At 40.7% G+C, this 24,153-nt stretch overlaps 1 protein-coding gene across 1 annotated transcript in view; it reads left to right on the plus strand.

Annotated features, from left to right (window-relative positions):
* The first annotated feature begins 430 nt into the window (after window positions 1–430).
* Window positions 431–24,153, plus strand: part of LOC131238790 (protein MICRORCHIDIA 7-like) — a 29,143-nt gene continuing 5,420 nt past the window's right edge. The window contains exons 1-8 of the mRNA XM_058236389.1: window positions 431–831; window positions 4,448–4,457; window positions 12,349–12,363; window positions 14,162–14,236; window positions 14,398–14,432; window positions 22,439–22,517; window positions 22,731–22,823; window positions 22,963–23,047. Of these exons, the coding sequence (XP_058092372.1) occupies window positions 460–831; window positions 4,448–4,457; window positions 12,349–12,363; window positions 14,162–14,236; window positions 14,398–14,432; window positions 22,439–22,517; window positions 22,731–22,823; window positions 22,963–23,047 (764 nt within the window). The 5' untranslated portion in view covers window positions 431–459. The remainder of the gene's footprint in view (window positions 832–4,447; window positions 4,458–12,348; window positions 12,364–14,161; window positions 14,237–14,397; window positions 14,433–22,438; window positions 22,518–22,730; window positions 22,824–22,962; window positions 23,048–24,153) is intronic.

Genomic DNA, 24,153 nt, shown 5'->3' on the forward strand with positions numbered 1-24,153 from the left:
GCTTCCGCCTCGACAAACGTGCACAAGGTTTTTCAACGAATCACCTACTCGAATACATACCGACGTATACAACAAGATAAGTCGATACTATATCAGTTGTGTTGATTTAGGTCTTTTTGATTGATATAAACCGTTGATTTGATAGGTCTTGCCTGCACGGGCGATCCTCGAAAAAACACACAGATTCGAATATCTCAAACAATTGATTACACAAAGTTATAATTACCGTTCATTTTCAAAGCTATAAAGCCAAATTATCAAAGGGTTGAAATAATCCAAGCCTTTTATCATGGTGAGACTCGTCATATAAACGGTCTGGATCATTGGAAGACGATCCAGATCAAAGATAAAGCCCCGACGTATCATATTTTAATACAGGTAGATGTATTTGAGCAACCTCTCCGTACACGTCTCTCCCTGTAAGAAATCTCCCTCCGTCCTTCACTCTCTCCCTGCGCGATGGAATCCGTCGTTAAACAAGAACCCCTTGAACCTGTGGAATTTACAGCCCATGCCACTCCACCATCGTCAAACCCCTCGAACGCCCTCCCTGTAATCGATCTCAGCACCAGCAGCAGCGATAGCGATTCCGACGACGATGATTTGGACGGTCCGGATTCCGCATACAAAAGATCGAGCGTTTTGGACGGCGAGGAAGGCGGCCCGTACAAGAAGCAGAAATTCGATGATTTGCCGCTCGGATTCCTCGACCCGCTCCCCTCCGACGAGGACCTCCCGCTGCTTGAGGCGGAGCCGATCTCACGGACCCCGCCAGCAGCCGCCCAGGCCTGCAAGCAGTTCTGGAAGGCAGGGGATTACGAGGGGGATCCTGTCAAGGAGATCAAATCCGTTTCCGGTAATTCTGAAATTTCCCTCTTTTATGATTTTTATTTATTTTTATTTTTTAAAACCTCTCGTTCAATTTTTAATTCGTTTCTCTGTGGGTGAATGCAACTTGCAAGTTGCCATGTGCATACTAGATATCACATAATGGCTCTCCTGTATTCGTCGCCAATGTTCTCTCTCTCTCTCTCTCTCTCTCTCTCTCTCTCTCTCTCTCTCTTTGGGTAATTCATCTTGTCACTTTCAGGATGGGTGTGCAACTATTACTCTTAACCCTTTTTTTTTTGGGTAACCACAATTGCAATGGCTTCTTATCCCTTTGTTTCATGGTCGTTTTATGGTATCATTATGACGGGATGAATATAATTGTGATTGTTCTGGAGAGTGAACATGCATTACTAGTTTCCAATTGGATCATAGGCTTGGGATTTTATTATTATTATTATTTTTGTAACAATTTTATTATAAAAGAAAAACAAAGGCCAAAGAACAACCAAAGGCAAATTAGAAGGCAGACCAAGATAAAAATGAGAGGAGAAAATCAGCAAGAGTCTTAATATTTGAGGCCCAGCCCATTCCATTCGATTTTGCCCTTCTAAAAACCTCTGAAACCAGCCCACTATGATTACTAAAGCACCAATTATTCCTCTCCCCATAAGCCCAAATGCCTGCCAATAAGGATAGTTTCTAAAGCATCCTCCCTTTCTTCCAAATCCCCACCCCCCATGCCAAGACAGAAAGAGACTCTCAATGGAACCTGGCACAACGCTTGACAGTCGAAGATCACCAAGAACCTCTCCCATAACTCAATAGCAAAGTGATGTTGAATAAAGGGATGATCAACAAATTCCTTATTTTGCATACACAACATGCTGGCATTAAATATTGCTGGCATTAAATATTACTGTCTTCCTCATCTGAAGATTATCAACTGTGAGCACCTTATTCCTTCCCACCAACTGTGAAAAAATTGCTACCTTATGGGGAGCCTCATAGTGCCAAATGAAAGCAGTGTGCCCATTATGCTCTCTTGAAGATCTCCCAATCTAACCGAGAATCGACCGGACTTGTCTTTATTCCACACCTATGCATCCCTAACACCCAAAGAAGAACAAATACTATGACGCCGCTCCAACATATTAATGAGCTCAACCCTTTCTCCTTTTGACAAATTCCTTTGACATGGAGGAGAGAACAGTATCCCATTAACTGAAATTGAATAGCATTGGGAATAATTTAGCTAACCTCGGAAATCATCATGAGCACCCTCTCATCTGTCTAAACATCCTCCCAATAGCGAATCCTCTTTCCATCTCCTAAAGAGAATTCAATCATCTCCTTGAACTTGTTCCCCGTCCTGATAAATATCTTCTACAATGCCGAGGCCTTAAAAAAGATGAATCTTTCTTGTCCTCCTTTCCCCCTCCTTTATACCTTAGTACCATACTTCCTTGCTTTCACCTTTTTTCATAAACAACCCTCTGTAAGAAATCTCCATAACCATTTACCTAGTAACATTGAATTCATATAACCATTAACTTCCTTATGCTTGCGCCCCCCTCCCTATAAGACATGCATCTCATCTCACTTAAACATATGAAGTTTATGCTTCTCGTCCGCTCCATGCCATAAAAAAGTCACAACCTAGCTTCTCCAACCTGTCCAACACGGGCTTTGTGCATGTAATGAGGGGCATAACTTAAAGAGGTAAGTTCAATAATGTTGCTTTTATTAACACCAATCTTCCTCCCAATGAGAGATGTCGTTTTCTCCACCTCAACAATTTCCTTTCAACTCTTTCAATAACCTCATCTTATAGATGTTTCATAGGCTTTCCAATACATAAAGTAAGGTCGAGGTACAAAGAAGGAAACACCCTTGCATAACCAAACACCGCCGCAAGCTTCTCCACCTCTTCTTTAGATGTACCAACGCCCAACATCTCACATTTGAGAATGTTCACCTTCAGGCCTGACACTACTTCAAAACACTTAATAATCTTTATCAAATTATCCACCTTGGCTTCTTCCACATCACAAAATAGAATGTTATCATTGACGAAATGAAGTTGGGAAACTTTTTATTTTATTTTAAAAGCAACGGATTCATTGAAGAAGAAAACAAAAGAAACAAAGAGAACAAAGAAAACAAAGGGCCAAAAGAGAAGCAGATCTGCTAAGATAGCAGAAAGCTACTAACGCCCAAGAAAACTAAGATCACACAAAAGAGAACCCTTAACATTTGAAGCCCATTCTATCAACATTCTCTTCTCCCTGGACCCCACAGTAGAAGTTAAAGAAGAGTCGTTAAAGCAACTGTCAGTTCGCTCGTCCCAAACTAACCACTAGATCGCTAGAATAGCCATGCGCTAGACGATATTTCTCTTCTTATCCAACTTGAGGCCATGTCAGGAGGAAAGAAGGCTAGAAGCCGTCTCCGGGATGCACCAACTGACCAAGAAAATGTGGAAAAAATCCGCCAAAATTTGAGAAATGAAAGGGCAGTGAACCAACAGATGGTTCACGGTTTCTGCTTCCCTCATGCAGCAAAGACAAATATTGACAATCTGCATACCCCTTTTAGAAAGATTATTGATGGTAAGGATTCTATTTCGACCCACCAGCCAATCGAAACAAATGAACTTTGGGGGGTCGATGTAGGATAAATAAGAGAGTATAGAGACTTGACCGAGAATTTTCTAGACTTATGTACTTTCCAAACAATGTTATCCTGCTGATTGAGGAGGGGCCTGATCTTGGATAAGTAATCCTGGAGAGCCTCTTGGATAAGCAATCCTGGACAGCCATAAACTCAGTGGCTTTGCTATCGGTCAGATTCCTAGAGCATCTGATGTCCCAAACAACATGAGCTGGCATGACATCGAAGCATCTGTTGACGAAGGTATTTTTGTCAGGGGCCAAGCAGTAAATATTAGGAAACTGACGTTTGAGGATATCATCCCCCACCCAGTGATCTTCTTAGAAGCGAATAGACGAACCGTTACCCAGCTCAAAAACGCACTTCTGAAGGACCGAATTCTTAGCCCGAAGAATGCCTTTCCAGATGTCGGAGGCCTTGTAAAAGAGGAGTCTTTAGTCCACCAGTTTCCAGGGGAAGAGCCATACTTGCGTTTAATAATTGAAGTCCAAAGAGCTTCCTTTTCAGTTGCTATTCTCCAGGACCATTTGCCTAGCAAGGCTTTGTTCATGACTTTCAGATTTTTGACATTAGCACCACCTTCCTTGAACATTTTACAGACTTCCTTAAATTCCAAAAGATGGAATTTCTTCTGATTTTCTTTTCCAAATCACAAAAAAATCTCTCCTGATCTTGTCAATAGCCTTCAGAACTGAGGCCAGACACTCGAACAGAGACATGTAATACAGAGGGAGATTCGTTAGTGCTGCTTTAATCAGGGTAAGCCGACCTCCCAAAGAGAGGTATCGACATTTCCACGTCGCCAGATATTTGTGGAATTTTCTAATCACCTTGTCCCACATAGATTTAGGGGGGGTCCCCACAAGAGGGGCAGACTGATGAAAGTGGTAGGGAACGATTGGGTCTGACAGCCGAGAATGTTGGCAAAAGAGTGCAGCGTTTCTAGGGTGACATTAGTTCCAAGCAACTTTGATTTACCCATGTTAATCGTTAGACCAGACACTGCCTCAAAACAGTGAAGGGCAATTCGGAGATGTTCAACGTATTGAGAAGAAGACTTAGAAAAGATTAAAATATCATCTGCAAATTGGATGTGTGTGATAGGGTGTGACAATCCTGACATCGGTAAACCACAAAGGATACCATAATCCCGACCTCTAATCAGAATTTTGGAGAGCGCCTCGCCAACAATAAGGAAGAGAAGAGGGGAGAGGGGGTCCCCTTGACGCAAACCTCTAGAGCTTTTGAAGAAGCCCTTAGGGGACCTGTTGAGGATGACTGAGAAGTGGGCAAACCCGATGCAAGAATCAATCCACTTTCTCCACTTGGCACCAAAGCCCATACGGTTTAACATGTACCTTAGAAATCCCTAGCCAACGTGATCATAAGCCTTGGCAACGTCCACTTTGTAGAAAATACTGCTTGAATGATTCTTGTGACAGGAGTGGAGGACTTCATTTGCAATCAGAGCCCCATCCATGATCTGTCTGCCTTTGATGAAGGTATTTTGATTTAGCGAGATGAGTTTGGCTATGACCTTCGACAGGCGGAAAGAGAGGGTTTTAGCAAGGATTTTGTAGGGACTCCCTATCAAGTTGATTGGTATGAATTTGGAGAAGGAAACAGCCCCCGCAACCTTGGGAATGAAAGCAATGAAGGAAGCCCTAGGCCCTTTCGAGAGCCTTCCTCTATTGTGAAATTCATGGAAGAAATGAAGGACGTCTAGGTGAATCGTATCCCAGAACGACTGGTAAAAACTGATTGGAAAACCATCCAGCCCCGGAGCCTTGTCCCCTTCCATCGCATTAATAGCGGCCTTGATCTCTTCGAGGGAAAAAGGAGCCTCAAGAAGAGCAGCGTCAGCAACATCCAAAGAGTTGAAAGAAGTGTGGTCAGCATGCGGTCTTCTCCAGTTGTCGAAGGTTAAGAGATCTCTGAAATGTTTTATCGCAATGTCTTCTATCTCCTGTTTATCCTCCACCCTGACATCTTTATTGGAAATGTTGAGGATAGCCTTAGACCTGAATTGCATATTAGCAATGTTGTGGAAGAATTTGGTATTTTTGTCCCCCTCCGCAATCCATCTGGATCTAGATTTAATCCTCCAAGAGGCTTCTTCTTCTAATGCTCTATTCGAAAGTTCCTGAATGATGCTGATGCGCCTGGCGAGGATGTCTGAGGAAAATGGAATGTTATCAGCCTGGGAATCGATTGCCTGCAGCTCCGATAGAAGAGCACCTCAGCTTCCTTCTTCTAGACTTCCTGTTGGCGCCATTCCTTGATTTTCACTTTAAGGAGCCTGAGTTTACATAAAAGCTTTTTTCCAACAAAGCCTTCCACTTGGAAGCTAGGCCACCATTCAATGATCTTGCGGTGAAGCCCATCAGATTGAAGCCACGACGAGTTGAATCTAAAAGGTTTCGAGCCTTAGTTATCCTCCATCGACAAAATGATGGGGCAATGATCTGAGGTGGTTCTAGGGAGAGTGGATTGGAGTGAAGTGGGAAAAGCCTCTATCCAGTCGGGTGAGACAAGAAATCTATCCAACCTGGACTGAATAGGGGACCTACGACCATTGGTCTAGGTGAATTTATCCCCAAGTAACAGAAGGTCGATGAGTTCGTGAGTCTGAATCCAATCAGAGAACTAGAGCATGGCCGATGACGTCCTCCTCCTCCTAGAGTGTTCTTCTGCGAAACGAATGACATTGAAATCACCCATCACACAGAACGGACCTGAGAAGGATTGTCTAACCCGGGTTGACTCATCCCAAAAATCAGTCCTTTCAGAATCAACATTAGGCCCATAAACAACACAAATGAGACACTGAAAAGAGGAACACTTATCTTGAAGAATGATGGACACTGAGAAAGAGGCTTTAGAAGAAGACAGGAGATCCCATTTAGAAGATCTCCACGCGACAAGGATGCCTCCTGAGCTACCGACTGCGTCCAGAGCAGTCCACTTCACATCAAGCACCTTCCATAAAGAAGACAACAGCTTATTTTGGAAGAGAGGAACTTTGGTCTCTTGAAGACAAACTACATCTGGGCTTTTTCTACTGATAGTAGCTTTAATTAGGCTCCGTTTATGTTTGGAGCCCACTCCCTTGACATTCCACGATAGCACCTTCATTAATCAACTTGACTTCCCTGGTTCCCTCGCCTCCGCTGCTTGGGCTTGGAGGCTGTGACTAGACTTGGGCTAGATTCCAAACCTTGAAGTTCCCGGTTACCACTGCGCTTGGATTTGCGTTTCACTGGAGGTTTGGTCTCGGGGCAGGGTCTTCCTCTTTCCTCAATACACTGAAATAGAGTTATGTAATCCTCCATACGGTCCCCAAAAGATAAGCCAAGAGCCCTTCCAACGTGTTCGACGGCCTCTCTAATCCATCGTTTATTATGCATTTTATTGGGTAGGTCCGAACTCTTGGCTGTCGATGGCGTAGGCTCGGACTCAGGATCGACGATCATCTAGAGAGGTTTAGCAAGAAGCACCTGGGAGGAGGAATTGTCTTGAAAGAGGGTGATGGGGCCAAGGTCCAAGGATTTATCAGGGATGATGTTGCAGGGTAGGGGTTGAAGGTGGTTGGAGGTTAAGGCTAGAGGTTGAAAGTTTGAAGAGTGAGCGATAGGAAGTGACTCAGACAAACGGTTGTGATTCAAACCCGGACCCGTATCGCTGTCCCTGATCAAAATGTAGGTGTTAGCAAGCCATCTAGCTAGATGGCATGCCGCGTGTCCAGGGGAGTGGCTCGAGGAGACAGCTTTAGAGGACACGCGTCGAACGTAGCGTATCGGAGAGGACAAAATGGCAGAGATATTAAAATCGTCTGACGCTGGCTACTGATGTGTATGGACTATCGTATCGCACTTATTAAGATCCACAAGATAAACCATCTTGTGACCGATCTTCAGTCCCGTAGCTTCTTTGAGGTAGCCATGCGTCGAGTTCTCGTCGTCACCCATCATAGAGCTCGATGCATGAAGACCTGCGTTGATAGGAGAAGGCGGCCGGGAGGGAGTAATCGCACCACGTGTCACACAAACGGCTAGGATGCGATCACCAACCCCAATATCAGAAGGAACAATGTCAGAGGTCTGTGGAGGTGTGTCGCAGGAGCATGGGATGAATGTACGCGCACCGGACAACGAAATTGGCGCCTCCACTGGAACCGGAGAAGGACCTTCCCTGGCGCGCCAAAGGTCGCCCCCATCGGGGATAAGCTTCATCCATGACTTCTCTGACGATCGGAAATTGGAGCAACCGATCATCAGCGACGACCCGAATAGACGTAGGCGGAGGGGAGTCTTTCCGCCTTCGAAGTCTCACTCTAATGATGCCAATCTCTTCTCCCAGCCGCGTCTTGATGTCTACTTCCAAATAAGACTTGAGGAAGGCTGCCATCAAAATGAAGAATTCATCAAACCAGAGTTCCAACGAAATTCCCCAAACTTCGAACCAAACGTTCTCCATGCCGAACATAGAGAAATCTTCCCACTTCATCACTTGGGCTATGGGGCCTCCAGAGTGCAGGTGACCTGCCATCATTAACATCTCCAGGTTGAGGCCTGGACATACCTTGACCCACAATTCGTTGTAACCTAGGGGTTTTATCCTGTAATTTTCGGGATGGAAGGTCGTGGTTTCAGATATCCAATCGTTCACCTGAGACATGGTAGCTCCATCCTTACAGATTATGACGATCGAATCGTAGAGATCAGCTCTGGCCCTATTGAAGAGATCTTGGTTGACAAGGATAGAATCGACTTTCTCTGAGGAAATGGGTTCTTGGGTAGGGGTTGGGGGTTCGGAGGATTAAACGAAGGTGGGAGATCAGGCGAAACGGGAGGGGTGGGTTGGCAGGGTTTAGAGAGGAGAGCCTCTTTGAAGGATGAAGCTGACGGGATATCAATGGAGACGGGGGGGATAGGTTTGGGTCGATATACCTTGGGGGGTATGGGTTGAGGCTTCTCAGGACCTTTGTGTTTCGGGCCAAACCTTGCCCTCTGCACTAGCAATGGCCGACCGGCAAAGCTAACTCCGTGGAGCATTTCCACTACTCTAGCCAACTCCGCCTCCGAAGAGATGCGGACTAAAGCAAAACCTCTATACGTTCCACTGTGATGATCTCTGGGCATAACCACATCCATTACAGCCCCTGTGCGACCAAAGACTCTCGAGATGTTGATCAGAAACCACCCCTCTGGGAATCCTTTGATGTAAAGAGTCGGGTATTGATCACGTTTCCTGGTAGAGGTTGAGTGAATAGGTCGGTTCCGTCGGGATACAATCTGCCATTCTTGCGCCGTACAACCCTCTACGTCTTCCTCCGATTGAGTCGTCCAGATAGAAGTGTCTGGTTCCTTGGATACTCCACCTATGAGAGTGTTGGCTGAATCTCTTGTCCATTTGGAGGTGTTAGTTGATCTGTCTCTCCATCGAGTAGCAGGTTTACCGTGTCACGTCATCTTCATCGCGTCGTCTTCATCAGGCGGATCATGAGATTGACTTGGCCACGGGAAAAAAGATATATTCCATGCTAAAGATTTTCATCGCGTCGTCTTCATTAGGCGGAACATTATGAGACCCACCAACAATCCTTTATTTGACATATTGGTTTGGGCTTCTACTACCACCACAAACAAAAGAAGTGATAACGGATCCCCTTGCTGATCCCTCTTGATGCCTTGAAAAAGCTTTTAGGAAATTCACTAACTAGAACCAAGAACTTGGCCGACTGATTGCATTCTTGTTTCCACCTTCTCCATCTCTGCCCGCATCTCAATCTACATAGCATGTAATCAAGGAAATCTCAATCAATATGATTGTACACTTTCTCAATGTCAAGTTTACAAATGATACCCTTTTTACCTTACCTATGACATGAATAGATGCATTTTGTCAGCAATTAAGCCGCTCTCCAAAATTTGTCTTCCTACTATGAACGCTTCTTGAACATTGGATATAATGTATGAGAGAACCGTGCGAAATTTGAAAGCCAACAACAAATATTTTATAAGGACCTCCAATAAGGTTGATAAGCCTAAAATCCCTCAAGCTATCATCATCATCCTTGTTCAGGATTATAGCTATGAAAGATGCATCCAACTTCGACGAAAGAAGACCTTTGTTGAAAAACTTAACAATGAAGTCTATTAAATCACCCTTCATCTCGCAGAACACCTAAATGATTGCCATGGGAAATCCGTCTAGTCCTAGTGCCTTGTCTCTACCCAAAGCGTCCACCGCCACCTTGATTTCCTACATAGAAGATGGTGTCCAAGAAGCACAACTTCTTCTCTACCCGAAGCATCCATAAGAAAGTTGCTTAAGTGCTTGTTGTCCAAATTCGCATAAGGGAGGTCTATGATTGTGCATGTTGGTGTCTTTTGGACTAATTAGTTCGGGTTGCTTTTGCAACATTTTGGAGATATTAGGCTTTTGACCAATGTTTTAAATAGTGGTAGCATGTTGTGTAGTGGTCAACCCTCTTCTAATTTTTAAATCAAACTAGGAAAATATGATAAATAATAAGAAAATTGGAAAAAAAATATAAAAATGCCTAAAAGATGATTTATTTTTTGAAGTATAAGCATGTTCAAACAAGTTATTAATTATCATTTATCAAAAGCCAATCCACATATATAAACCAAATGCAAATAATTATCACATCAACAACTTTCTAAGCAAACCACTTTAATTAGTAATGTCTGTTTAAAGCCACAAGTCATAAGTATGAAAATAAATAAAAATTTCACAAACTAAAAGTTTTAAATACAATACAAGCATCACATTCCTCAACATTAGATACTAAGAAAACATTCTCTCTCTATATATTTTTTTAATTGAAAAAATGCCCAAAAAACATGTATCTGCCCCTTAATGTTGATTAAAAAGTATGAAAAAACTGTTGATGTCCCGTAATAGACAATTATGGAGCTATTATGGCTTATGGGGGATGTAACATGCCATTAATGGCAATTATGGGTCATTTTTTTCCATAACGGCTGTTACGGCCGTTACGACCCCATAACGTGTAACGGTTGCCACTGTTACCTTTACGTAACGGCCTTTACGTCCCTGTAATGGCCTTTACGGCCCTGTAACGGCCTTTACAGAACACCATAGATACAACCCATGTAGTGTACACTATGGTGGATTTACGCTATTTAGTACACTACGTTGCGCTCTAGTTACACTATGCTACGTAGCGTACACTACCACTACGCAGCGAGACCCTTGTGGAGGTTGATTTTCTTGCTGAGTTACCCACATCTTTCAGGGTTTTCAGGTTTGAATTTAATGGGATCTTGTTGCTAACTGGGACTAGTGGGTGTGGGAAGAGCAAATATAATCATGGAAGTAGGATGGTAAAGGTTTACTTGGTCTAGATCAGGGTTGAGGACCCATGCAAAGTGGTAGCATAAGCCGATCTCCATGAGATTTGTATTTTACTTGGTTTGAATGATTTCACGGAGATGGCGCCTTCCCATGCAAATCTATGTATATCATAGAGGAAATTTTGGATCGTTGTTCCATTCAGATTTTTTTTTTCCAGTTGTTGTGGAAGTAAGACTATCATTGTGGTATTTGCGTTTCTTTAGCAGTTCTGTGGTCAGTATGGAGGGTAAGAATCAATATGACTTGTAAGTTCTAATGGCAAGTTGGAGTCCACTTCCCAAGTAATTAAGAGAGTTAGGGGATACATTACTGTTTGGGGGAGGTCTTCAAATGAGGTTTTTTTTTTCCCCCTAGATGAGTTAGGGTGTTGTGCTGTTGTTGGGTTGTGTGGCTTGTTCCCTTGTTGCATTGTATTCTTTGTTTGTTTGTGTGTTTGATTTTAGTAAAAATCCTTTTTTCTAAAAAAAAAAGAAAAAGAGGAAGAAGCGTTTGGCAACCTCAATGTTACTTTAGCGTTAGTGGTCCAAATTCTTTCTCAAAAGATTTGAGTTAAGAAGACTCATTGGCAATGGGATACTCTTTGTAGTTGTAGGGCTTTTTTGTCCTAGTCATCCACTTCCTTTATTGGGAACAATGCTTGGAAGCTTAGAGTTGCTAGATGTTCGCCACCCAATTGCAAATGGGTTTTTACTCAGCCTGTTGTCGAGGTGGTATTTTTTCATTTTATCTTTGAGAGGAGATGCTTGCTTAGCTTTATAATCAGTTTTCCATGTTACAATGAAACATATGATTCGTTTGGTTGATTACTTCTCAGTCAGTGGATTTATGTCCTTATGATGATTTACTCCATAGAGAACACCAACAACAATATTGTCACACCCCATAATTCAGATACAAAGTGTGCACCCTCATACTCGAGTTATAATCCATGACTTGTACACCAAGTGTGCATGATTCCACTCATCATACAATTGTTGGGGAGGCGTAATTTAATGTATTCTAAGTTCACATTGACTCCTACAATTGCATACTTTTCCATCACCATATCCGTCATATTTGTTGTCACATAATTAAATATAAAATTCCACGACATCCACCCATTTGGGACTTTATTAATCTATAATCTCAAATACCGTTCGACCTAATTATGTTTATTAACAGTTCCAAATCGACCTAAACATCAGTAGTTATAATAAGGAAGCTTAATCTTCTAACTATCAATCCTATAAACAATTCATCCATTCAACGCAGCGAGCTCATCTTTTATTAGATACGGCCATTGGCCCCGTGTTTCATCAGCCAAATGGGCCTCGTTCTTCGGCACTTGGTTCAGATTTCCTGTCTCGTTCACCTTTATATGGTTGTCATCCCACAACGTTAGCTGGCCAGGCTAGTGAGTGAACCTATCATGGTTCATACACAACACAAATAAGATAGCACAAGCAACGTCCAATATATGTATATGCAGGTATGAACATGTATGTAAGAATGTCATGCAATGTATGTCAAATGGGATGATCGTCCACTTGCTTGGGTTGGACATCCGTCAACCCGCTTCTGCACCTAGCATGCATGCTTCTACTGTAGGTAGGCATGGGCAAGGCCTGCATCTAATCCATGGTAGGCTCCCATTAAATGTGGGCATCTGGTAACGAATCTACCAGGAGATTCCCCAGGAATCCAGACACAAGGTGTGAGTCACCGCTGCTTCGGCCCAGTCAGGTACTGCCCTTCTTGCGTCAATGTGCATGTAGGCATCTAGAGCGGGCCTCTAGGAATTAGTGCAGGAGTGTTATGGATGCATGTAATGCATGCTTAATGCAATATGCATCGACATACTCAGTCATTATATACATCTCTTGGTACAAGAGGAAACAATGAATTTATGATCGTAAGGATTTTACATGTCTACATATTCAATTCACATTACTATTTGTACAAAGCATGAATCATACATCAAAGATCATCTTAACATGGTAACACAACAACATAGCAATCATAGCATCTATTTTAATCGTACATATACGAGACATGTTGAGATTCACTCACCTGTTCTTGGTAGAACTAAATCCGCTGAACAATCAAATAGTTTTGAACCTGGAATCCGAATCCCTATTAAAATAGTTTAAACAATCACTAATTCTATTCATCTATTCCATCTAGTGGAACCCACCCTTGTTTATATATCTTAATTTGAAATTTGGAAAACAACACAGGAAATTGTCGATCAATTTGGTCGATCGATCGAGCCAGCTCGAAGGCTCTCGATCGATCCCTTCGGTCAATTGATCACAGATCGAGGAAATTCGAATTTTACGTCTCGAGTCTCTGGACACTTTTAGTAATTATCGATCGATCGATAAGGACCAAATTTAATTCAATTTGATCGCTGGACAAATTTCACCGTCTCCGGTCGATACCCCCAATTGATCGAGACTGCTCGAGGATCCCCTCGATCGATCGAACCTGACTCTGATCAATTGAGTGAATTCTCGAATTAAAACTTCTGATTGTTGGACAAGAATCGACCTATTTGATTGATCGATGAGCATCTTCGATCAATCGATCGAAGTCGGTTGGGTCAATTACAACATTCAACTTTCCAAAAATTTTAGGGTTTTTCTTCTATTTCTTTAACCTTTATGGATTCAATCAATTCATGGTTTTGGTCCAAACTATCCAATAGTTTTCTCATCTCCAAGCTTGGGAAAATCGATTCTCTTTTGTTGCTGATAAAAATAAAATATATACTGCAGTCTGCAGCTAAAAATAAAAGCTACTGGAAAATAAAAGAGTGGAATTGCGGAATAGGATTCCTGTGGCTGACCAAATTAGTTGTGATAAGGCTTATTAGATGATGATGATGACGATGACGACTGCAAAAATATATCAGTGATATATCTTCAAAAAAAAAAAAACAATGATAAAGTTGGGCATGGCATCCAGGTTTTTCTCAATGGGTTGTATGAAATCTGTACAAACATTGAGAGCTCAAGGTTAATGGTGTCTAGTGTTACTGTTGATACTCGTAATATTGTGATATTTATGGCAAAGATAAACAATGTATTTTCGTGGATGGTTTTCTCCCAACAGGTCCTTTTCTTTTCTGTTGGTTACTTGGTTTGGAGTTCCTTTACACTATGTGGCTAGTGTGGCAACTTCAGTAGTTACCATGTGCAGTTTCACAGATGGCATTTTTATTGCTGTACTTGGCAGTGTCACTGATACTGCAGGATGCTATTTTTATTTTCTGCAGCCGGAATGGATCATGTTAGGGTCTACCCAAGGTTTCTACTTTCAAATGCAACCAGCCACAAGTGGGCTCTTGGAGGTAAATTTACCTTTTACAATCACCACAAATCGTTTTTATCTTTTCTTTTTCCTACAAAGCATTTTTTTTTTTCTTGAAGAATTACATTGAACTTTAGATTCAGTCAAAGGGGTAGCCATTTTGGGTAGTTAACTTTATTTCTTGGCACTCTGTTTCCACAGCTTTTGCTGAGCTTTTGGATAACTCTTTGGACAAGGTATTTGCAATTCTCTATGTTTGATCAATTGCTGCTGATATGCTTAGCTTGTAGTCACCTACAATGTTTTAAATATCATTAGTGGAATGTATAGCACCCTTGGGATTCAGATAAATATCGGTTATCGCATGGGATATATCGGTTGTATCGCGTAATGTATCGTTGTTTGTTGGGAAACATGGGAACATTGGGAAATTGGTTGAATGTTTCAATGAAACTTCAAGGATTGCTGAAAAAGACATCAATACACACTTAGAAATCAAAACATTACAAAAAAAGTGCACATAATAGGGGTTTCCTTTGTATGGGGTCCTAGTATATGTGCTTTCCAACTGAACTGATGGAAGTATATTCAAAGTCTATTCTTATAATTTATAAACGTAAGAGGACATATATGGAAACACAAGCAATACATTCAAAAGCAAAAGAAGAATCACTAGATCGGGTTACATACATGTTTAATTTTGCATTTGGATACAAAGATTGCAACTGATTTGTGAGAAATTGAGAAATTTTGTTTTCTCAATTTTCCGCAACTTGACCCATCTCCCCCAAATCTCGAAATTTAAGTTCCAAATCCATAATTTTCCATGGAAAACATGAAGAACCATAAATTTGTAACCATTTGACACTGGTTTAGTGTGATTTACAACAGTGGCTAAAAAGGTTAAAAACTGAAGCTAAAACATTTAGCCTCAGTTTTGCCTCAGTTATCCAAACCGAGGTTGAAACCCCCGTGGCTAAATGCTTTAGCCTCAGTTTTAGCAACCGAGGCTAAAATGACATTTATACCCTCGGTTCTTCAAGTGAAGCTAAAAGAATATTTTAGCTTCAGTTTTCTCGAAATGAGGCTAAATTAAAATTTTAGCCTCCATTGTTTCCAACTGAGACTAAATCCAAATTTAGCCTCAATTGCCTCTAACCGAAGCTAAAACTATTTTTAACCTCGGTTCTTAACAACTGAGGCTACAACCTTTAGCCATGGGAGTTATAGTCTCAGTTTAGGTAACTAAGGCAAAACCGAGACTAAAGATGAATTTAGCCTTTGTTGCCGTCAACTGAGGCTAAATTCAATTTTTAACATCATTTATTAATAACTGAGGCTAAATCTAGTTTCTATCAACAAAAGTTAACAATATTATAATCAACCAATGATGGAACCTGTGCATGTTTCCCGCATTTAACATCTATCAAGACAACAATCAACACAATACCAACAAAACAATTAATGGTATATTTAAAGTTTTCAAAACAAACAAATTGCCATTGCTACTGTTGTTGTACATCCACGATTTCTGTCATTGCTGCTGCTAGCTTCATTGAGAGAATTTTTCCTTGGTTGTGTTTTTTTGGGAATTACGCCACAGGGCATTGAGACTAGGACTGTTGAGGTCTCCTTCTTGAGGAAGCAACATAATGTGCTGTTTGGCCATTGATACGAGATATGTACCTATGTTTGCCTGAAAATAGAAACACAAAATTATTAGAATATAGACATAAATCAAGAGAGATCATACAAAAGCATGAGATGCCCCATTAATTGCACAAAAAGAAATCAAACAAACAGTCTGCGATGAATGTAAAAGAGCAAATAAAAAAGAAAATAAAATGAAAGAATCTAAAGAAAATAGAGCATGAGATTGGATGATCACTGTTTTGGTATCCCTGTTTTGTTGCTGCCTTTGTTTTCTTTTTGTTACTTAATAAAATCATTGTCAAAAATTTTTAAAAATAAAAAAATTCATAGTTGGCAGCACAATTAGTTGGTGTAGGCTCAAATAGATTGAAGATTATCAGTAAAAACCATCAAAGATCATTCAATTCAAACAAGATGAAGAAGAACACAAGTATTTCAAGATCAGATAGAAGATGGAAACAAGTATCACTGAAACCCAAAGATTTATCAACCTAATAAAACGTCTCATCCACATTTAAATTGGAATACCATCCTTAACTGCTGTCATAGGAGCACTTCAAAAAGTTTATTCAATGCACACACCATGGTTCTTCACAAACATATTGAAGGCATCCAGCAAGGAAATTTAATAAAGTAATAACTAATAAGACAGTAGGACAACTTAAAAATCGGTCAAATTCCAACTCATTGCTCAAAACCTTATGTATGTCCCTTCACCAATGAATTCCCAATTACTTTAGGAAATAATTGGAAAGACCAAAAAGATTCCATGGCTTAAAGAGTATCATTACCTGCAAATGATGAGTGTACACCAGACCTGCATAGGTGCTCAAACTTTGGTCGAAAGGGCAAGTGCCTTCTCATAATATGAGATCGCCTCATTGTCCATCCTGACAGACAACAGATTTTTTTCCTTTTCAGTTTTTGGCATCAAGGCTAATGAAATATGAACTTCAATCAAATTCCACAATTAGTCATGCTGCGTGGTAACCAATAGTTCCTACAAGGAGCGTCCATCATTGATAAGAATGTTGTTTGTCAGCTTGGCCAGATGAACATCAACCAAATAGACCTTAATCTACTGGTAGTGCATGCTAATCAAGAAATCTCTCAAGGCCAATGGATGGTACAACTTGAAGAACTACAACACAATTAATTGGTTATGGCCGAAACAATTCTAGCAAGAAAGAATGCAGAAAAGATTCCAAAGATGTTCGACTCAAAATAAACTCAAATTACGAAATGAGAATGTTTCCCAAACACACATTTTGTCAGTTACCTCACAAATTGTGAGAAAATTCCCTAGTGACTTGGACATTTTTCCATTGTTGACAGTAACAAACCATTGTGCTTCCAATAGCTCACATTGCTCGCTGAACATGCAGCACAACTCTGGGCAATCTCACTCTCACAAAGAAGACCCACTCATTACCATGAATGCATAGAAGATGATATTTAAGTATCATTGTTATGCTCTACAGCAATAAGCTTTAATAAACCAGACTACGACAAGTATGCCTCAAAATCAGACACAAGTTTAGACACATACATGTCAGAGCTCACAAACATCTTGAAAATGGTAGTTTAGTGAGTCATCTTCCTCAAATGTGACACTCATGCATGGCTATTTATCATTTCAAAATTCACATTAATAAATCAAAGATAATCATCATTTGATTGATGGTTATCAAATGGATGGTTAACAGTGAATGGTTTAAATTCCAAGGCAAAATCAAATGATTAATTTCATGTGGCTGGTGAAATTCTGTTTTATGCTCAAAGCACAATCGGTTAAGTTATTTGTACAATCTAGATTATCATATAACTTTTCCATGTTCTGTTGGAAGAGTTGTTACCATTCTGAACTTGGCAGTTACTCCTCACATGGCACACAAGTTTAAACAGGCTCAAACAAAGAAAAACCTTGAATGTATCTCAGAATTATTCCAAACAACAGTTTAGCTTCTTGGTGGTGATGCTCCAAATTCAAAAATCAGCAGTGTGCTTATTTCATTACCACAATAATTTGTGAAAATGATTAGTATTTTCAGCAAAAACAATGACTAGATGTTTATTATCATTTATTTGTGGGCTCCGTGTACCCCATTGGGCATGGATTTAAGTAGCGTTTCAGAACGTGACTCGTCTGGGGACCAAAACCAGTATGACTTGCCCTTTCTTCGTCATGCCCATAGACAAATGAATATGCAAATAAAAACTCTACAGAATTATATGATTTTCAGCTCAGTTCTTGAAATTACCTATATGCACGCTCTCTTTTGCCTACTGCTATTCTGCTTTCTTAAAAATACTAGTTTCGCCTACTTTCTTAGAAATAAACTAAGAAAATGGACATAATCATAAAACCATACAGATTAACTTGAAAATAAATAATTTGGTTTTTTACTATCATCATCCCAAGTATGCTCATCATTAAGGAATAAATATTAGCAGAAAGAAATTGTATTAGACACATACCTGCAAGTTTTTGTAGATATACCAAAACGGTCATAATAGAAGCAAGAACGGAATCTGCACATATCAATTAAATGTCTGAACATACTTTATCTAGGTAGTATTAAGAAATATGATCATACAGAACTAAAACAGTCCAATCAGATATTTGGATTGTTAACTCATAAGGTGGCCACACATTTACAAACATAATGGATGGGTTTAAAAAATTGTCAGTGGATAAGATTCACCCATAGATGTGTTACCTGATGAGCTGACAAGGCCGATTTTTGGGCCAGTTCATCTACACAGTGAGCCCCACTGTTTGCATGGTTCAGATGTCTGCTACATGTGCCAGGTTGGCATGTAAGCTGCATGTAGAGAGGTTCATGAGGGCTCACCAAAACCATACAAAAGAGAATGAAGCTTTGAGATATTACAGGTGCATTGATAAGCTTGTTCAGAAGCTTAGTATGCACCTGAACTGCAGCACGTAAACCACCAAACGCAAATGAGAATGCCCTTGCTAAGGTTAAAAGGGAATTTGCAACAGAAAAGATGCAGAGTATAACCTACATCAACGATCACTAATTAGAATGGAAGTATATCTTTAACTGACAAGTCTTGTTATTTCTTGAATTATCAAACATACTGCTTGTTTTTGTTAGCAAGTGAAAACATGCAGAATCTGTGAAGCATGATCTGCCCTGTTCAAATTCTTCTAAACAATGAGGATTTATCAGGTCTGGATGTGCCCGTTCATACAAGTCTCAAACATTGTTTGGTGATCCATGGAACATTTTTGGGTGAACCATACCATTGACCTAATGGGCCCACTGTGGATTAGGAAAATGTTCCAAATTTGAAGTTGAAAAAGTGTTTCTCCAGAAATCACACAATTCGGGTGATCCTATCCATTGTTCGGAGAACTTTTGAGGATGCAAATGGATGGCTAGGAAAACTCCAACCAATGGTCAACATTCAATTGACAGAAGCCTTCCAATTGGTGGCAAAGTTGTTCCAATCAGTAGGGCATGACAAATTAATGGTTGAGACCTTGTATTTCGGTGCATAGATATGTAGATGGAGTGCTTCATAACTTGGATACTTGTCTGGATACATGTATTCCAAGGGAAAAGAAAAGAAAGGTAATGATTTTTTCGATGTTGAGGCATGGATTCCATTATTAGGGGTCATGTTTAGGATAGCAAGTGGAAAACTCATATTTGTTTGACAACGATCACCTAGTTTCTTGCACTAGTAATCTCACAGTTTGCCTACAACATAATTAAGAACAGGAGTTTCAGTTTCAATCAATCTCCATATAATTACAATCATTTAATTCTCTGAGGTTTTCATAAGGTATAAGAGAAAATAGATACTTGCCTGAACAAGTAAGTTCATCCACTAGAAAATAGATACTTGTCTGTTTTTTTTTTTTTTTACTGCTTTGTCATCTTATTTTGGCCTCCTTCTCACATGCAACACACATGCCGTCCCTAGAAACTGTCATGTAGGAGGCGGCATGCCAAGAAATCCCATCCCAGTTTGGGCATCTCGATCCATGACGACTGACACCGAAACGATCCACATGAAAACACAGAGTAACCCAATCCATACCTTCGCTTAGAGAAGCCCATAAAACCTGTCCTGCTCTTTTAGTAGCTGATCCAACGGCTCGATTGCGCTCTTGATTAGGCAATCCAGAAGCTTCTTCGATCGGAGATCAACATTGGGGAATTTAGGACCTGAAAACGAGCGGTGCGTAGTAAATCGACGGCCACCTGAATGTCCACATTCTCAGTCTTGAAAGCCTCTGATCCACCAGATCCTTGATTCCCGTCAATAATCGACGGTGTAGGGAAGGATTCTAACACATCGGTGGGGTCAGACATGTCTGACGGAGATGAAAACGAGTGTTTTGGACCGCTTTGCAGACAGGACATACAAACGTGAGAGATTGCATGGATTTCAACACAGATTTCAGAGAATTGGGATCTGAAACATACTTTAGAGAGATCAGTTTCTTGATTTCCTTCTGTGATTGCTGAGATGAACGAAGAATCGATCGGATCGGCTTCGGATGCGGCTAAGAAAGCTGGATTTAGGGATTTTGTGATGATCTGCGAAAGGGAAAGGGAAATGAGAGAGAGAGAGAGAGAGAGAGAGAGAGAGAGAGAGATTTCAAACGCACCTTGTGGGATTTCTCCTTCGACGACGGATGACAGCTTTTTGAGGTGTTTGGACGGTAGAAGACTTCATCTTCTAGGCGCGAAAGTTTGAGAGAGTGAGAAAATGAATGGAGGAATTTATATAGGGGAGTTTTATTTTATGCTCCGGTTGCATACGACGCTTGACACGCATGCACTCAGAAACTGTATACTGAGCATACATTAACTCAAATCAAACTATCTACATCGTAGAAATCAGTAACACTAGGTCACAGTCAAGTTTGAACAATCCTGGCCACAGATTCTTGGACACTTATTTGTTGAAACAGGGCTAAATTCTTAACCGTCCAATAAATGTCCACCAATATAATAGTTGGATAATAGAATAAGCTTAATTTTTGGTTGATGATACACCTAAAATTTCATAAATAGTTTGGACCGTTTAATTTTAATTACTTGTATTCCATGTATTATAAGTGTTTGCATATCATTTATGACCCTCTGGACGCGGATCGTGTCCTTCCCCAGCCCGTCTCCAGCTAGGAATGGGCAACAACTTTGAGTGACAACCGTGGTATATGACCTGTAAAAGGGTGGATTTTTTGCCTCAGTTTCTCATCAGCCGAGGCAAAAGGGTAGACTTTTGGCCTCAGTTTGTCACCAACCGAGGCAAAAGGGTAAACTTTTGGCCTCAGTTGCTCACCAATCGAGGCAAAATGGCATACTTTTAGCTTCAATTGCTCACTAACCGAGGTAAAAGGGCAGACTTTTAGCCTCAGTTGCTCACTAACCGAGGCGAAAAGGCAGACTTTTGACCTCAGTTTCTTACTAACCGAGGCAAAATGGTAGACTTTTAGCCTCAGTTCTCAACAACCGAGGCAGAAGGGTAGACTTTTGGCCTCAGTTCTCAACAACTGAGGTAAAAGAGTAGACCTTTGGCCTCAGTTTTTCACCAACCGAGGCAAAAAGGTAAACTTTTGGCTTCAGTTGCTCATCAATCGAGGTAAAAGGGCAGACTTTTAACCTCGATTTTCAACAACCGAGGCAAAGGACAAACTTTTGGCCTCGATTGCTCCTCACCAACTGAGGCAAAGGGCAGACTTTTGGCTTCAGTTCTCACCAACCGAAGCAAAAGGACAGACTTTTAGCCTCAGTTTTCAACAACCGAGGCAAAAGAGCAGACTTTTAGCCTCGGTTGATCAACAACCGTGGCAAAAGGGCAGGCTTTTGGCCTCGTTTCTCACCAACCGAGGCAAAGGGCAGACTTTTAGCCTTAGTTTCTCACCAACCGAAGCAAAGGGCAGACTTTTAGTCTCAGTTTTCAACAACCGAGGCAAAAGGGTAGACTTTTGGCCTCAGTTGTTCACTAATCGAGGCAAAAGGGCATACTTTTGGCCTCAGTTCTCAACAACCAAGGCAAAAGGACAGACTTTTGGCCTCAATTTTCAACAACCGAGGCAAAATGGCAAACTTTTGGCCTCAATTGCTGAGCAACCGATGCAAAAGGGCAAACTTTTGGCCTTAGTTTTCAACAACTGAGGTAAAAGGGCAGACTTTTGGCCTCAATTGCTCATCAACCGAGGTAAAACGGCAGACTTTTAGCCTCAGTTTCTCACCAACCGAGGCAAAAGGGTAAACTTTTAGCCTCGGTTTCTCATCAACCGAGGCAAAAAGTGAATTTTTGACCCATCTCCCCCAAATCTCGAAATTTAAGTTCCAAATCCATAATTTTCCATGGAAAACATGAAGAACCATAAATTTGTAACCATTTGACCCTGGTTTAATGTGATTTACAACAAAAACATGGATCGGAAATGCTCACTGGATCGAATATGTGGGATATATCGGCACTACCTTTGTGTTTCGTATCGCACAAGTGGGATACAAGATATATCGTGGGATATATCGGCTGTTATTGTCGATATTTAAAACACGAGTCACCTAGACATCCCTTTTCTTGTCAGGTATGCAATGGAGCTACATATGTTAACTTAGATATGTCAGGAAATAATAAGGATGGGAGCAAAATGCTGCTGATTGAAGGTATGGAGTGGATTGTTATGTTTTGCTTAGACCTCTTACCTCTTTGTACGAATTGATTTTATGATTTCTTCACTATCTATTTCGGAAGGGATGGTCACTGAATGCACCAAGGCATTGGGCTATTTTCTTCAAATTGCTTACTAGTGTTTGTTCTAACATATGTAGCATTCTTTGTGCTTAGCGAAGTATTCTGTTTGACCTGGGTACTTGCAGATAATGGTGGTGGAATGGATCCAGATAAAATGCGTCAATGCATCTCTCCTGGATATTCTGCAAAAAGCAAATTAGCGAATACTATTGGACAATGTGAGCCATTACTCCTTGCAAGAAAAAAGAAGTCCAAACTCTTGACATTAATTTCTGAGTTCCGGAAGCTTCCATTTAAAATGGCTTTTATTGTCTTTCCTTTTTTCCATTTATTTATTTATTTTGTGTTCTTTCTCAGATGGAAATGGTTTTAAGACAAGCACCATGAGACTTGGAGCAGATGTGATTGTGTTCTCTCATTGTCGAGGAAAAGATGGCAAAAGGTTGGCATTTTGCAAACGATATACAAATGTCTCAGAGTACCTATCTTACAGTGCTTTTACAGTTACTAACATATCGTTGCAAATCATGCTCTGGCTTGTCTTGTCCGAAAGGATGGATGGATTATGTCATGTATGTTTCATTCATTAGAGTTTCAACATCACACCAATTCATGAGTTTGGTCTTTTCTTGTTTTGTTTGGTTCTCTAGAGGACTTTTTTTTTTTGTTGATCTCTTGGTGAGGTGTATATCTCCTTGCATCCCAACCTTCCTAGACTTCTAGATTTATAATTTCAGAAGATTATTGTCATGACAAGGTAGCAATTTCATTGTAATAATTAAACATTCATTTAATTGCATTTTTGTCATTTATCCACCATTTTATATGTCGTGAAGGGTTTCAAGGGTTTATTGAATCTGTGTCTTACTCTTATGTTTGAGTAGCATGGATTCCTTGTGACTAATTTCAATTTATAGGCCAAGGGGTGCAGCCCCGGGTCTATAGCTAGTTTGATGCCATTCCTCTTGGACCTCCTGTCATATGAGGGGCAAGTTGGCAGAAGTGGGATCCTCTCCACATTGAGAAAAACAAAAACAAGGCATGGCATTGGATCGGCTGATGCAGCTGTATTAGACCCGTATTACCTGGTCTGATACATCATACATGCCTGAAACAGCCATCTGGAAAAATAAGGGCCGTATCAGCACTGACACAGATCCCCATATTGACCCAAAACTTGACATCCTACAAAGAGGGCCTTTTTTTATATAAAAAAATCACTTTTTTTTTTTCCTTCTTGATTTCGACTTAGGGATGGCTGAGCACATTTTCCACTAGAACTAAAAGCCTATTTGGAGATCAAAACACGAGATATGGGCCGCGGGATTCAATGAATCAATGTGGAGTCGGGCATTTTGGGAAAGTCGAGAAAAGAGGCAGCTCATCGTCACTTATTTTAAAGAAAAAAATTCCTTCTGATTTTTGTTGTATGTCAATGTAATAGGACCAAAAATCTTGATTTCTGTTTGATTAGGCCGATTTGGTTGATCTTACCTTTTTTTTTTCCCACATTTGACCATTTTGCTGAAATTTGTTTATTCTTATATA

The sequence above is a fragment of the Magnolia sinica genome, chromosome 3 (genome assembly GCF_029962835.1).
Source record: "Magnolia sinica isolate HGM2019 chromosome 3, MsV1, whole genome shotgun sequence".
Classification (NCBI taxonomy): Eukaryota; Viridiplantae; Streptophyta; class Magnoliopsida; order Magnoliales; family Magnoliaceae; genus Magnolia; species Magnolia sinica.